Source organism: Dendrobates tinctorius, unplaced genomic scaffold (assembly GCF_039654945.1).
Source record: "Dendrobates tinctorius isolate UK_male_01 unplaced genomic scaffold, ASM3965494v1 ptg000030l, whole genome shotgun sequence".
Taxonomy (NCBI): domain Eukaryota; kingdom Metazoa; phylum Chordata; class Amphibia; order Anura; family Dendrobatidae; genus Dendrobates; species Dendrobates tinctorius.
In genome coordinates, this window is record NW_027361698.1 from 30,585,109 (window position 1) to 30,598,071 (window position 12,963).

At 43.8% G+C, this 12,963-nt stretch overlaps 1 protein-coding gene across 1 annotated transcript in view; it reads right to left on the reverse strand.

Moving 5' to 3' along the window:
* PRDM5 (PR/SET domain 5) overlaps positions 1-12,963 on the reverse strand; it is a 462,601-nt gene that overhangs the window by 299,880 nt on the left and 149,758 nt on the right. The window contains exons 10-11 of the mRNA XM_073571995.1: positions 11,643-11,727; positions 11,016-11,173 (exon numbers count right to left, since the gene is read on the reverse strand). Coding sequence (XP_073428096.1) covers positions 11,016-11,173; positions 11,643-11,727 — 243 coding nt within the window. The remainder of the gene's footprint in view (positions 1-11,015; positions 11,174-11,642; positions 11,728-12,963) is intronic.

Genomic DNA, 12,963 nt, shown 5'->3' on the forward strand with positions numbered 1-12,963 from the left:
GAAGAGGAGGAGGGAATCCTTGATGACATTCAGCCATTGTCTGCTCAGGGACCTCTCCTGGACGAGGTGGAGGAAGAAGAGGAGGAGGAGGAGGATGATGGGGATGATTACTTAGGGGAGGAGGATGCATCTCGTGGGGCAAGTGAAAATGTTGGCGTGGCAAGGTCTGGTACAGGGTTTGTGCGTGACTGGAGGGATGTGGATTTGCCAGAATGCTCCTCCAACCAGCACTCGCAGTGCATCATTGACACCGGGAACATTGGCCCACATGTCAGATTATGCCTTGCAGATCCTAAAAAGGGACCCACGCATTGCCAAAATGATGAACAATGACGACTACTGGTTGGCCAGCATCCTGGATCCACGCTATAAAGGCAAATTACAAAACATCATGCCACAGGAGAACCTTGACCTAATATTGGCTAATAAACAAGCAACTCTGGTAAATCGGTTGCTTGAGGCATTCCAAAGCACACAGCAGCGGTGATGGTTCTCACACGAGCTGTACGGGCCAGGGGCAGCTTGGCAGAGGTGTTCGTGGTGCACACAGCAGAAGTGGCGTTGGAGACAGGGGTTTCATGACAATGTTGTGGACTGATTTTTCAAGTACCGCTCACACAACTGGTAATACTGCATCGATGGAAAGTGACAGGAGACAGCAGTTGTCAACTATGGTTACAAACTACTTTTCCTCCCATATCGATGTTCTCCCACACAGGTCATTCCCCTTTGACTATTGGGCCGCTAAACTGGACACCTGGCCTGAATTGGCACAATATGCCTTACAGGTGCTCGCTTGCCCAGCTGCAAGTGTGCTATCGGAAAGAGTCTTCAGTGCAGCTGGATCAATCCAGACAGAAAAAAGGACCCGTCTGTCAACCCAAAATGTGGATGATCTAACCTTCATTAAAATGAACCACGCATGGGTTTCCAAGGATTTTGTCCCACCTTCCCCTGATGACACATAGGGTGACAGAAAAATGGCTTGCTTTGGTCCACCTCTTCCTGGGACTTGACCTCTTTCACCTTTTGCATCAGCTGAATGTCCAACATCAACATATGCCACTTTCTAAAACTCCCTAACTGTGCTGCCTCCCCCCCCATGGCCGGGGTCACCACCTAGCGCACGACACCATGCGAGTGCCGTTGCCCTGGACAGGTGGGTAGGCCGACTCTTGGGCGCGGGCACTGGCACAGGGTCCTTCATAGTGCAATCAAGTGTCTCTGACGGTGGTGGTGCACACCCGCCGTCAGACACACCGCCATACTATGAGGGGCCCAGTACCAGTACCGACGCCCACGAGTGGGCCCCCCTTGCTTGGGCAGGGCCCCAGCATTTGCAATCTTTACCTCTCCCTGCTCCTCCGCTGTGTAGTCTGGGCCGTCAAATCCATACTGTGCCTGACACCGTCTGAGCTTGCCTCCTGATGTATAGACATATATTTTGAATGTGTACGCTATCCATACATGTTATCTGGGGATACGGTACCCTTTCTAACCTTTGTGCAATCACGTGCAATCCATACTGGGCCTAACACCGTCTGAGCCTGCCTCCTGATGTATAGACATATATTTTGAATGTGTACGCTATCCATACATGTTATCCGGGGAAACAGTACCCTTTCTAACCTTTGTGCAATCACGTGCAATCCATAATGGGCCTAACACCGTCTTCCTGCCTCCTGATGTATAGACATATATTTTGAATGTGTACGCTATCCATACATGTTATCTGGGGATACGGTACCCTTTCTAACCTTTGTGCAATCACGTGCAATCCATACTGGGCCTAACACCGTCTGAGCCTGCCTCCTGATGTATAGACAAATATTTTGAATGTGTACGCTATCCATACATGTTATCCGGGGAAACGGTACCCTTTCTAACCTTTGTGCAATCACGTGCAATCCATACTGGGCCTAACACCGTCTGAGCCTGCCTCCTGATGTATAGACATATATTTTGAATGTGTACGCTATCCATACATGTTATCTGGGGATACGGTACCCTTTCTAACCTTTGTGCAATCACTTGCAAGCCATACTGGGCCTTACACCGTCTGAGCCTGCCTCCTGATGTATAGACATATATTTTGAATGTGTACGCTATCCATACATGTTATCCAGGGATACGGTACCCTTTCTAACCTTCGTGCAATCACGTGCAATCCATACTGGGCCTAACACTGTCTGAGCCTGCCTCCTGATGTATAGACATATATTTTGAATGTGTACGCTATCCATACATGTTATCTGGGGATACGGTACCCTTTCTCACCTTTGTGCAATCACGTGTAATCCATACTGGGCGTGAGAACGGCTGGCGAGCTGTTAAGCAAGCTACAGCACCTGTGGTTTGCACACGTAAGTTTTTCATTTTTTCAGGAATGACGGTTAGGCCTAATTCCGGAACTGAGGTTGACCTGCACTTACTGGGAAATCATCGTTCGCGGGTAATAATTGTAATCAGTGATCCCCATCACTAACGTTGTTCAGCGGGTTATCTGCACCTGTAAGCGACAAACGCTGGCCTTTTCAGTGTAGCGCACATGCAGCCATGGACATGTAAGGGCATGACACACCAGTTATTGGCCAATCTCATGTGCCAGAGCCTCACGTGTCCCTCTAGTAAGCCGGACTCGGACCGCGGGGCATGACGGAGTCTCGTTCGTTAACGGAATTAAGCTTGCAATGTGTGCATCTGTTCTGTAGCTGGCATGGTTGAGGTTTCCCAGGTGGAGTCGAATTTAACCGTAGGCTCCACTCCTGGTGGTGCCCTTCTGGACATTCCTTTAAGGTTCAGCTTTGCAACCATACTGCCCACGTAAAACAAACACTTTGCCTTCATGAACGCTGTTTGGAGGGTCATGACTCGTGGGAATAACGCCGCCCAATCAGTTAACCTGCTAGAGAGATCGTTCGTTGCTCCCAAGCATGACATCACACTCCCTAGGAAGAAGGTAATGCCACTGTGGCGACCGTACTCCTGGGGGCGACACAAGTGCACTGATGCCCAGCCACTGCTCGATGAATCTGCTGGTACATTGACCCAGACCACTACATTCCCCTCGCATGCTACACGACCTGAATCTGACCCTGATGAAACTCAGGTTTCCCCTCCCATATACAGTTCCATCTTACACGGTGACAAAGAGGAAGCTGCAGATGAAAGTGCAGGTTCGGCCCACCCGCCATCAGACACACCACCGTACTATCAGGGGCCCTGTGCCAGTGCCGTCGCCAACGAGTGGGCCCCCCCTGCTTGCTCAGGATCACAGCACTTGCAAAGTTGAAATACTGTGTAGTGAGATGGAAGATGGGGACGACGAGGAGTCCAGACAAGTACAGGGATTCCCTAGCGAGGAGACTTATTTGATTGTTTTCAATGTTGGGACAGCAATTTTTGGGGAGCACTATACTCTGGAGAATGATAGATGGGGCCCACCATACACTGGAACATTCCAAAGGTGGACATCAGACACTGGAGCAGCATTTACCGGGCCCATTATACACTAGAGCATTAGAAATGGGGCCCATTATGTTTGGAGCATTATTTGGGCCCATAAGACAGTGGAGCTTCATCCATGGGGACCAACATATACTGTAGCATTATGTGGAGCTCATCATATACTGTTTCAAACATTATATGGGACCAATGATTTTGTATGGAGAAATAGATGGGCCTCGTCATGAGATGTAAAAAGTGAGGTATTTTTCATTGTACTATACCGCTATTTCTCTGCCGTATCGGAGCATGATGAGTTGTGGTATGTGTTAAAGGGGCGCTCTTTCGCCCAGGGCACATGAAAACCTGCAGCCAGCCCTCCCCCCCACAACTTTAGCCAAATAACCCCCATTTTTCAGTGCATAACTTGTATTCTCAAGTTAATTAAGGTTGACAAGCTTAAGTAAGAAGAATTGATGCTTTTGGCATTCAAATGGGCACTGTAGGTGTGTTTCCTGTCCTCCTCTCACTGCCGACTTTTATTCCCCATTAACTTACATTGGGTTTCGTGTTTCGGGACGACCCCGACTTTTCCCTATAATCGGACAATCTTGCTCGACCCGACTTTTGGAAAAGTCGGGTTTCACGAAACGAAACGCGACCCTAAAAAACCAAAAGTCACTCAACTCTAGTGGGGAGTATTTGAATCTCTCTACAGACTTCAGGACACAGTTATATTCTCTCAGGCCGTGTATATATTACACCTCAAATTAACAGGCTGATTCTGGATGGTGTAAAAAAGGTGTATAGAGGACTGGGGAGAAATGGAATCTCTCTACAGACTTCAGGACACAGTTGGATTCTGTCAGGCCCTGTGTATTTTACACCTCAAAGTAACAGGCTGATTCTAGATGGTGTAAAAAAGGTGTATAGAGGACTGGTGAAAAATGGAATCTCTCTACAGACTTCAGGACACAGTTGGATTCTGTCAGGCCCTGGGTATTTTAGACCTCAAAGTAACAGGCTGATTCTGGATGGTGTAAAAAAGGTGTATAGAGGACTGGGGAGAAATGATATCTCTCTACAGACTTCAGAACACAGTTGGTTTCTGTCAGGCCCTGGGTATATTACACCTCAAAGTAACAGGCTGATTCTGGATGGTGTAAAAAAGGTGTATAGAGGACTGGGGAGAAATGGAATCTCTCTACAGACTTCAGGACACAGTTGGATTCTGTCAGGCCCTGTGTATTTTACACCTCAAAGTAACAGGCTGATTCTGGATGGTGTAAAAAAGGTCTATAGAGGACTGGGGAGAAATGGAATCTCTCTACAGACTTCAGGACACAGTTGGATTCTGTCAGGGCCTGGGTATATTACACTTCAAAGTAACAGGCTGATTCTGAATGGTGTAAAAAAGATGTATAGAGGACTGGGGAGAAATGGAATCTCTCTACAGACTTCAGGACACTGTTGGATTCTGTCAGGTCCTGGGTATATTACACCTCAAAGTAACAGGCTGATTCTGGATGGTGTAAAAAAGGTGTATAGAAGACTGGGGAGAAATGGAATCTCTCTACAGACTTCAGGACACAGTTGGATTCTGTCAGACCCTGGGTATACTACACCTCAAAGTAACAGGCTGATTCTGGATGGTGTAAAAAGGTGTATAGAGGACTGTGGGGAAATGGAATCTCTCTACAGACTTCAGGACACAGTTGGATTCTGTCAGGCCCTGGGTATATTACACCTCAAAGTAACAGGCTGATTCTGGATGGTGTAAAAAAGTTGTATAGAGGACTGGGGAGAAATGGAATCTCTCTACAGACTTCAGGACACAGTTGGATTCTGTCAGGCCCTGTGTATATTACACCGCGATGTAACAGGCAGAAATTGCCTAGTGTATGACAAACTACAAGGTGTATATAGAATTGGGCAGAATTGATATCTCCCGAGAGTGTAGGTCTGTAAGAATGGACAAACTCCTAGGCTTTTTCTTACAGAGTCACACCCAGATAGCTTCAATTTGGCCGTGATACCGGTCGGGACACGGTACAGTGTGAGGAGCGTACACATACACCGCTGTATGGTGTGTGTGTAAAATTGTCAAGCTCCGTGTTTTTGTATACGGACTGACACACACTCTCTCTAGTTTTGAATGTAATCAAACAGCAAATATACGAAACTGTTTGAAAAACGGACAAAACTCTAAGGTGTAGCTCTGTAAGAATGGACAAACTCCTCGGCTTTTCCTTACAGAGTCACACACAGATTGTCAATCTCCGTGTTTTTGTATACGGATTGACACATGCTGTCTCTCTCTAGTTTTGAATGTATTCAAACAGCAGATATACGAAACTGTTTGAAAAACGAACAAAACTCTAAGGTGTAGGTCTGTAAGAACTGACAAACTCCTCGGCTTTTCCATACAGAGTCACACACAGATTGTCAAGCTCCGTGTTTTTGTATATGGAATGACACACGCTGTCTCTCTCTAGTTTTGAATGTAATCAAACAGCAGATATAGGAAACTGTTTGAAAAACGGAGAAAACTCTAAGGTGTAGGTCTGTAAGAATGACAAACTCCTTGGCTTTTCCTTACAAAGTCACACACAGATTGTCAAGCTCCGTGTTTTTGTATACGGATTGACACATGCTGTCTCTCTCTAGTTTTGAATGTAAACAAACAGCAGATATCCGAAACTGTTTGAAAAACGGACAAAACTCTAAGGTGTAGGTCTGTAAGAACGGACAAACTCCTCGGCTTTTCCTTACAGAGTCACACACAGATAGCTTCAATTTGGCCGTGATAACAGCCGGTACACGGTACTGTGTGAGGAGCGTACACCGCTGTACGGTGATTAAAAAAACGAACGCTCAGTACCTCACCAGGACAAAACAATAAAATTTGGATTGCTTTTAAAAAAGCAGTTTGAACACCAGTATGCACACAGCAATGCAGGTAGTCTTAAAAGGCAGCCTAATCACCACCAGCACTGCTGCACAAAAGCAAAAATCTTCACCTTTCACTGCACACTAACTACAGTGAAAAGCGCTATCAGCAGAAGCAGTTTTTTTTTCTTTTGGCCTTCCTAACGCTCTCCCTACAGAATCAGCAGCAGCAGCTCTCCCTATTCTGAGATCAGCATAAGTAAGATGGCGGTCGGCGTGCATGCCCTTTTATACCCCCTGTGATACCACACAAAGCAAGCCAATCACTTGCATGCCCTTCTCAAACATCGTGGTGACCGCTGCCTATGTCATCACGTTGCCACAGTGTCCGTTCTTCCGGATTGGCTGAAAAAGGGCGCTAAAGCATCTTTTGAAATGCGACTTTGGTGCTAAAGTCGCCGACCTCGTAGCCGACCTCACGCTAAGGTCGGGTTTCGTTTCATGATACCCGACTTTGGCGAAAGTTGGCGACTTTTGAATTTTTTCGACCCGTTTTGCTCAACTCTAGTCCCAACACCGACCCCTGCGGTATCCCACTGGTCACAGCGACCCAGTTAGAGAATATACCATTTATAACCACCCTCTGCTTTCTATCACTAAGCCAGTTACTTACCCATTTACACACATTTTCCCCCAGACCCAGCATTCTCATTTTGTGTACCAACCTCTTGTGCGGCACGGTATCAAACGCTTTGGAAAAATCAAGATATACCACATCCAATGACTCACCTTGGTCCAGTCTATAGCTTACCTCTTCATAAAAACTGATTAGATTGGTTTGACAGGAGTGATTCCTCATAAACCCATGCTGATATGGCATTAAACAGTTATTCTCATTGAGATAATCCAGAATAACATCCCTCAGAAACCCTTCAAATATTTTACCAACAATAGACGTTAGACTTACTGGCCTATAGTTTCGAGGTTCACTTTTAGAGCCCTTTTTGAATATTGGTACCACATTTGCTATGCGCCAGTCCTGTGGAACAGACCCCATCGCTATAGAGTCTCTAAATATAAGAAAAAATGGTTTGTCTATTACATTACTTAGTTCTCTTAGTACTCGTGGGTGTATGCCATCCGGACCCAGAGATTTATCTATTTTAATCTTAATTAGCTGAATTTGCACCTTTTCCTGGGTTAGATTGGTGACCCTTAATATAGGGTTTTCTTTGTCTCTTGGAATTTCACCTAGCATTCATTTTCCACCGTGAATACCGTGGAGAAGAAGGTGTTTAATATATTAGCTTTTTCCTCATCATCTACAACCATACTTTCCTCACAATTTTTTAATGGGCCTACACTTTCACTTTTGATTCTTTTACTATTTATATAGTTGAAGAACAGCTTGGGATTAGTTTTACTCTCCTTAGCAATGTGCTTCTCTGTTTCCTTTTTGGCAGCTTTAATTATTTTTTGATTAAGAATTTTTCTCCTTATAGTTTTTTAGAGCTTCAACGGTGCCATCCTGCTTTAGTAGTTTAAATGGTTTTTTTTAATGTTAATTGCCCCTCTTACTTCTTTGTTTAGCCACATTGGGTTTTTCCTATTTGTTGTCCTTTTATTCCCAAAAGTTATAAACCGCTTACAGTGTCTATTAAGGATGTTCTTAAACATTTCCCATTTATTTTCTGTATTCTTATTTCTGAGGACATTGTCCCAGTTAACCAGATTAAGGGCATCTCTAAGCTGGTCAAACTTTGCCTTCCTAAAGTTCAGTGTTTTTGTGACTCCCTGACATGTCCCCCTAGCGAAAGACAAGTGAAACTGTACAATATTTTGGTCGCTATTTCCTAGATGCCCAACAACCTTCAGATTTGTTATTCTGTCAGGTCTGTTAGATAGTATTAGGTCTAAAAGTGCTGCTCCTCTGGTTGGATTCTGCACCAATTGTGAAAGATAATTATTCTTGGCTATTAGCAGTAACCTGTTGCCTTTATGGGTTTCGCAGGTCTCTGTTTCCCAGTTAATATCTGGGTAGTTAAAGTCCCCCATAACAAGGACCTCATTATGGCTTCATCTATCTGCCTTAGTAGTAAACTTTCGATGATTTCTGTTATATTTGGGGGTTTGTAACAGACCTCAAAGAGAATTTTGTTAGTATTTTTCCCTCCATGTATTTCAACCCATATGGACTCGACATCCTCATTCCCTTCGCTAATATCTTCCCTTAAAGTGGACTTTAGACAAGACTTTATATAAAGACAAACCCCTCCTCCTCTCCGATTTTTACGATCCTTTCTAAACAGACAGTAATCCTGTAAGTTAACCGCCCAGTCACGGCTTTCATCTAACCATGTCTCGGTTATTCCCACTATGTCATAGTTACCTGTAGATATTTCTGCTTCTAGTTCTTCCATCTTGTTTGTCATGCTTCTGGCGTGTGCAAGCATGCATTTTAGAGAATTTTGCTTTGTTCCAATCTCCTACCTGTTTATTGTTTTAGAAATTTTCTTACCTCCGTTCTGAGTATGTTGTCTTGGATCTTCTTTGCCAGACCTCATATCATTCATCAGTATAATATCTGGTTTCATGCTCGTGTTTAACATTTTTCTTCCCATCCCCTCTTCTTCTAGTTTAACGCTCTCCTGATGAGTGTAACGAGTCTTCTGGCGAATGTGTGTTTCCCAGGTTTGTTGAGGTGTAGTCCGTTTCTGGCGAGGAGTCCATCGTACAGGTAATTCACACCGTGGTCCAGGAATCCGAATCCTTGTTGTCTGCACCATCATCTTAGCCAGTTGTTCGCATCAAGGATCCTGTTCCATCTCCTGGTGCCATGCCCATCTCCTGGAAGGATAGAAAAAAAAAACTACCTGTGCATCCAGTTCCTTTACTTTTTTCCCCAACTCTTCAAAGTCCTTGCAGATTGTCGGTAGGTCCTTCCTTGCTGTGTCATTGGTGCCAACATGTATCAGAAGAAATGGGTGGACGTCCTTGGAACTGATGAGCTTTGGTATCCTATCGGTCACATCCTTGATCTTCGCACCTGGGAGGCAGCATACTTCTCTTGCGGTTATATCCGGTCTGCAGATGGCTGCTTCTGTGCCTCTCAGTAGTGAGTCTCCCACCACTACCACTCTTCTTCGCTTCTTGGCTGTACTTTTTGTTGTCACTTCTGGGTGTTGCTGTGTGCCCTTTTCTTCTTTGCTTGCTGGTAGTGCCTCATCCTTAGGTGTACCATCTTCATCCTCCGCAAGGCCTTGTTATCGGTTTGTCAGTTGTGTGGTTGGTGATGTCTTTATGGTCTTCTTGCTTCTTTTGGTCACATGCTTCCACTCGTCTGCTTTTGGAGGTTCTCTGACACTTTCTTCACCTTCTGTGACCAGTAGAGATGCTTCTGTTCTGTCTAGGAAGTCTTCATTTTCTTTGATGAGTTTCAAAGTTGCAATTCTTTTTCCAGACCACGCACCTTTTCTTCTAAAAGGGCCACTAATCTACACTTCTGGCAGGTGAAGTTGGATTCTACTGGTCGATCTGTGAACATGTAGCACATGTTGCAGCTCACCATGTAGGTTGTCACATCTGCCATGTTGCTCCTAGATCCTGCTGACTTGCTGCGTGTCTTCCTTCTTGTGTAATCTATTCAATCAGGCAAGCTTTCTTGCAACAATGTCCTAGAGGCAAAAATTTGCGCGCCGTAAGGCGCGCGGTTCGGCAAACCTTTCCAAGCAGCTGGTCCCGGCTGTATCCAATGATCCTCTTGCTTAGGGAGACTCTTTGCTTTTCCCAGAAGGCACCTGGAATATGCAAATTATCTTCTTCATCTTCAATCCCTGGTTTGGCGATGCTTTCCAAGCAGTTGGTCCCGGCTTTATCCAACGATCCTCTTGCTTAGGGAGACTCTTCGCTTTTCCCAGAAGGCACCTGGAATATGCAAATTATCTTCCTCAAGCTTCAATCCCTGGTTGAATCCCTGTGGAATATATTCTTCTGGGATCCCTCCTCCCAAAAATATTTAAGAGAAGTAACCATTTTACTGTCCAAGAGGAGATTATTCCTTATTATGGAAATACCGAATGTCACTGCAACGAACAACTGTATTCACAGAGCTGGTACCGGGTCTGGACAGTCGCTGTAAGCTGTAGACCAGGCCTTTACATACTGTAATATTCTCCAGCAGAGATCCTATATACAGGTACCATTTAGTGGAGTATGGCATAGTTCTCCTTTGGTTGGATTCGTAAGCAATCCAACAGAAAAGCTCATGGCTCTATGTAAAGTTGGAGGCATTCTAGAGGAACTAGAATAGCAACCCCTTTACTAACTCCAAACTAAATCTGATTTTTTTTATCAATATAGAAAAGCAAATATTAATGATGTAATGATTCACAGGTGGACAGACAAAAGAGGCCCCTTGTACAAAAATACTAAAACAATATATACAGTAGATCCTTTGTGATCAATAGCTCATCATAATTCACAATTCCATCAGCTTTGCAGGTGAAATTGGGCCCCCTTAGTCATTGGGCTCCTGTGTGGCCCACACACATGCTACCAGTGATATGTCTGACTGATACTTACCATACTTCCTTGTGTTAGATGACACGTGATCTATTATCTCCTTTTAATATGTTTTAATTTTCAGCATTTAGATCAAAGGTTGTGGATGAGGATTTTTTTACCTTCTTGTGATTCTTGTAAACATTTCTATGGGCAAATCCTTTGCCGCAGAGTTTGCACTGGTAAGGCTTGTCCTCGCTGTGTATTATTTTGTGCGCGGTCACTTGATCAAGGCGTTTGAAGGATTTACAGCAAACCTCGCAGGTGTAGGGGCGCTTTTCTGCAGAAAATGATTGGGGACATTTAGTCTGTTGTTCATGGAAAAGGAGGTAGAAGATGAAAGGCAAACAGTCTGCTCTGGAGAGACTGCTGCATTTAAGTCAGTTCAATTAAGATTAACCAATTAGAAAAGCATCGAATGCCCTTTTTAACATGATGGTTCATAGCGGATGGAGTAGTGAGACACTGCCACATTCTTCACAATAATCTTCCCAAACCGACATTGCATTAACTAGCTTAAATCAAAAGAGAATGACTTCAAAGAAGCCGTACTACAAGATTAGAAGTTGGAAGATGTGCAGTGCATTTTATGGATAACACAATGAATCTCAAAAGTAATAATCTTCCAAAATATGGACTTTGTCATCCACAATACTGAACTGAAATATGGATTCTGCATGCTTCTGCAAATCAATACTCATATAACAAACTATACGGCAATATACATTCAGGGGGAAGGGAGGATGTACCTGAGTGCGTTATCATATGCCGTCTGAGCTGGTTAGCCGATATAAATTTCTTGTCACAATCCTGACACTCATAGATCTCATGAACCTGTAAAATAAGGATAATTAAAAATGTGATTCTTCTCACACTGCAAGCATTAAATCCTGGAGATTCATCTCTAAACAACAATCTGATTTCTCACATGGCTGCTTCTTCCTAGAACAAATCTAAAAACAGAATACTTATACAATCAAGAATGTTTAGATAGAATAAAGGGGTATTGTAGCAATTTATTGCATAAAGAAAATACTATCTTCCAATGGGCTTTATGTATCTAATTCTTGGTTTATTTGTAGTGAATAAAATGTGTCCTAACCAGATGACAGAACTTAAAGTTCTTGAACCCCAATGCAAATTCCCCAATGGAGTCCTCAACTGTCATGGATTTTTCATAGTGGTCAAAAAGACTTTTTGAACACATGTAGGCTCTAAGACCATGGTATGACTACAACCTCTCCACCAACTGTAGGTAGGCCACTGTACAGGGCTCATTACAGGTACCATACTGGTATCAGAGCTGTGTCTTGTAATGAGTTGTGCCTCCTTGTGACAACTAATAAATATGCAGAAATTTAACTAGCTTTAAAAAGTAACAAACTAACTAAATGACTTTCCTTATCTATCTATGGATGAGTTGTCCCAGTTCCTATGTAAGTTGTGATAAGCCAAAAGTTATGTATTTCCTGGTGTACATATCACAGTGTCATCACACTTTGAGAACTGCCCATCCCTATGTTCTGTGCCAACACATCATTAATCACTTGGTGTATCTCCTCTGAACACAAGTCATAAGTCATAATCTACTTAACAACTGGACAGTGATGTATTGTTTCAGAAAGGAGAGAAAGCAGGTTTCAGAATGTGAGGCTGAGACACTAAAGTAGACCATACGCATGTGATAGCTGCTGCCGATTGTTCAGCAGATAGCTTTCATTCCTGATTCCTCCATACACTTGATCGTTTGGTTTTGCTAGGCATTCATGTTTTCAATAGGGATGGACCCAATTAGAAGCGGGCTGTCTCCAATGAAAACAAAAGGATTGATGGTTAAAATTCCAACTGCCTATTACTCTCCTCCTTCAACATCATAAGGGGATAGCTTGGAGATTCCCACACATATCAGATGGTTATCTGGTTCCACTGAATTCCAAGGGTGTAGCCAACTTTTATATAATGTATATAGGGACCTCAACACCAGGAAACAAACAACTTCCGACAGATCATGAATGACATTAGATCTTGGACAAGCACTAGCCTGGCACTGAAGAGATCAATTAGTATATA